The sequence below is a fragment of the Castanea sativa genome, chromosome 6, assembly GCF_040712315.1.
Source record: "Castanea sativa cultivar Marrone di Chiusa Pesio chromosome 6, ASM4071231v1".
Classification (NCBI taxonomy): Eukaryota; Viridiplantae; Streptophyta; class Magnoliopsida; order Fagales; family Fagaceae; genus Castanea; species Castanea sativa.
Window position 1 is genome coordinate 4,420,541 of NC_134018.1, and position 3,671 is coordinate 4,424,211.

The 3,671-nt window shown below is 47.3% G+C and overlaps 1 protein-coding gene across 1 annotated transcript; it reads left to right on the forward strand.

The window, feature by feature from the left end:
* Positions 1–1,456: 1,456 nt before the first annotated feature.
* On the forward strand, positions 1,457–1,822 carry LOC142639307 (uncharacterized). Its single transcript, XM_075813512.1, has one exon. It carries the CDS (start codon positions 1,457–1,459, stop codon positions 1,820–1,822), a length of 366 nt encoding a protein of 121 aa, XP_075669627.1.
* Positions 1,823–3,671: the final 1,849 nt, after the last annotated feature.

The window sequence follows — 3,671 nt, forward strand, 5'->3', positions numbered from 1 at the left end:
GGCAACAACCAACAATCAAGGCGATGAACCGCACCCTACAGCTTTAGAGAGGCAAGTCCAAATGCTTGCGATGGCAGTTGAGCGCCTAACCAAGCAAAATCATGATCTAGAAGAGCAACTACGGCAAAGGAATGCACACCAAAGCGCACCAGAGGAAGACCAGGAAGGTGCAAGTGCAGAAGAGAAGAACCCGGAAGGGCCTGAGGGTATCAACACTCCGAGTAGACCAGAACGGCAGGACACTAACCGGCCATCCATCTCGGACACCCTACCACATCACATAGCAGCTGAGATGCAGGAGATGAGGGAACGGATGGATGTGATGATGAACGCCCTAAGGGGTTGAATCTCCAACAACCTAGATGACGTAGTCCATAGAACTGATTTGCCTTTCACAGTGCTCGTAAGTTCATGCCCCCTTCCCCCAAAATTTTGCATGCCTCAGGTAGAGAATTATGACGGATCCAAGGACCCATTGGATAACTTGGAGTCTTTCAAAACCCTAATGCATCTTCAGGGTGTACTGGATGAAATCATGTGTAGGGCTTTTCCCACCACATTGAAAGGACCTGCGAGGGACTGGTACAGTAGGCTGACACCTAATTCCATCAGCACTTTTAAGGAATTAGGCGCACAGTTTGTATCACACTTTATCGGGAGTCACTGGCATAAGAAGTCTACCGTGTGTCTGATGAACATTAGACAACGAGAAGACAAGACTCTAAGATCATACATAGCTCACTTTAACAAGGAAGCCCTCTCGATAGACGAGGCGGATGACAAGATACTTGTAGCAGCGTTCACAAATGGGCTGCGGAAGGGTAAGTTCCTGTTTTCTCTGTATAAGAACAATCCAAAGACTATGTCTGAAGTGTTTTATAGGGCAACGAAGTACATGAATGTTGAGGATGCCTTGTTGGCCCGAGAGGAAAAACCTAGAAAAAGGGAAAGGCAGGAAGATACACGATCTGATAAGGGACGGAAGATGGCTAGAACTGGAGAGCGACGGGAAGATCGACGACCCAAACCGCCCGCGGGAAGATTCACGAACTTCACTCCTCTCACAGCCCTAATCGACCAAGTGTTAATGTAGATCAAAGATGAAGGAACCCTAACGTTCCCTGGCAAGCTGAAGGGAGATCTGAATAAGAGGATAATAGACAGATACTGCCGTTTTCATGGTGATCATGGCCGCGATACAACGAATTGTTATGACTTAAAACAGCAAATTAAAGCCCTCATTAGGCAAGGAAGGTTGCAGAGGTTTGTGAGGAAGGAGAGAAAGGATCAACTCCAGGAACAAAATCCCAGATGGGAGAACGAGAGTCCCAGACCACCTGTAGAAGACATACGGATGATTGTAGGGGGCACTACTTCTGCAGGGTCATCCAAAAAGGCCAGAAAAACCTATTTGCGGATGGTTCAAAGCGTCCAGTTGACAGGTTCCTCACTGAAAATGACGCAACGTGCTAACCCCAGCATCGGGTTTTCACAAAAAGATGCGCGACACCTTCACCACCCACATGATGACGCGCTCATCGTCAGCATACGGGCAAGGGACTACAACATGCATCAAGTTTTGGTGGACAACGGAAGCTCAGCGGATATCCTCTATTGCCCCGCTTTTCAGCAAATGGGGATTGGTAGAGAACAACTGGTCCCAACGAATGCACCCCTTATTGGCTTCGGAGGGACAAGGGTCTACCCTTTGGGCGTCGTCACGCTGTCTGTGATGGTCGGGGATTACCCACAGCAAGTAACCAAGGATGTAGCTTTTCTTGTGGTCGACTACTCTTCTGCTTATAACGCCATCCTCGAATAGCCCACTCTCAATGCATGGAAGGCTGTTACCTCAATCTACCATCTAATGGTCAAATTCCCCACCGAATATGGAGTTGGAGAGCTGCGTGGAAATTAGGTGGCTGCACGAGAATGCTACGTCGCCATGATGGAAATGGATGACCACCTACAAGCAATGAGCATCGAGGAACAACGAACGATGGCAGAACCGGTGGAAGAGTTAGAAGAAGTACACCTGGATGATTCTAGGCTCGAACGGACCACAAGAATCGGCACATTAGCCAGCCAAACAGTCTGACAAGCGCTCACATTATTCCTCAAGGAAAACAAAGATGTTTTTGCATGGAGTCACGAGGACATGCCAGGGATAGACCCGACGGTCATAGTTCACAGGTTGAACGTGTCACCCTCTTTCTCCTCTATCCCACAGAAGAAACAAGTGTTCGCCCTTAAGCAAGATCGAGCCATAGCAGAAGAAGTACGGAAGCTACAAGAAGCGGACTTCATACGTGAGGTGTACTACCCTGATTGGTTGGCAAATGTAGTAATGGTCAAGAGGGCCAATGGGAAGTGGAGAATATGTGTTGACTTCACAGATCTAAATAGGGCCTGCCCTAAGGATAGTTACCCACTCCCACGTATTGACACCCTGGTAGACTCCACCGCAAGACATGAACTCTTGAGCTTCATGGATGCCTTCTCCGGCTACAACCAAATTAAATTAGATAAGGTTGATCAGGAGAAAACCTTGTTCGTAACAAGTCAGGGGCTTTTCTGCTACAAAGTAATGTCTTTCGGGCTTAAAAACGCAGGAGCCACATATCAGAGATTGATGAACAAGATGTTCACGCACCAAATTGGCAGAAATGTGCAGGTTTACGTAGATGATATGTTGGTAAAAAGCGTGCAAGAGTCCAATCACCTGAGGGACCTCTAGGATACTTTCGATACTCTTCGGTCATATAAAATGAAGCTGAATCCGAGCAAATGCGCATTTGAAGTAACCGCAGGAAAATTCTTAGGATCTATGGTATCCCAAAGGAGCATTGAAGTCAACCTAAAGAAGGTAAAGGCGGTCATGGAACTATCTCCTCCAAGGACAGTAAAGGAAGTACAAAGCTTGACCGGCAAGATCACAGCCTTGAACAGATTCGTATCAAGAGCGACGAACAAATGCCTCCCATTCTTCCGCACACTGAAGAGATCATTTGAATGGACAGACGAGTGCCAAAAGGCATTTGAAAAGTTAAAGGTGTATCTCTCCGCTCCGCCATTGCTCAGCCCATCTATGCCGGGGGAAGAATTATTCCTATACCTTGCCGTCTCCTCAGCAACGGTCAATGTAGCTCTCATTAGAGAAGAAGGTAAGGTACAAAGGCCTGTGTACTTTATAAGCCGGGCACTGAGGGGGGTAGAAGAGAGGTACCCTCAGATAGAAAAACTCGCATTTGCTCTAGTAACCGCAGCTCAGAAACTCAAACCATACTTTCAAGCACATACCATAAATGTCCTGACGGATAAATCCCTACGAAGAGCAATGAGTAGTCCCAAAGCTGCCGGACAGATGGCGCTATAGGCGATCAAGCAAAGTGAATTCGATATTCGATATCAGCCACGGGCAGCCGTGAAAGGACAGATATTGGTAGACTTCATCGCTGAATTCACTATCATAAAAGATCAGGGGGCAGAAGAGACGCCCATATGGAGAGTCCATACAGATGGATCTTCCAATAAACATGCTTGAGGTGTTGGAGTTGTACTCCACACCCTGAAGGGAGATAGGATTGAATGTATGATCCGTCTGGACTTCTCTACTACCAATAATGAGGCAGAATACGAGGCCTTAATAGCAGGACTGGACCTTGCAATAG

Bases quoted from the DNA above. Each gene is read 5' to 3' on its own strand.
- LOC142639307 (XM_075813512.1), top strand. From the start codon at position 1,457: ATGACGCAACGTGCTAACCCCAGCATCGGGTTTTCACAAAAAGATGCG.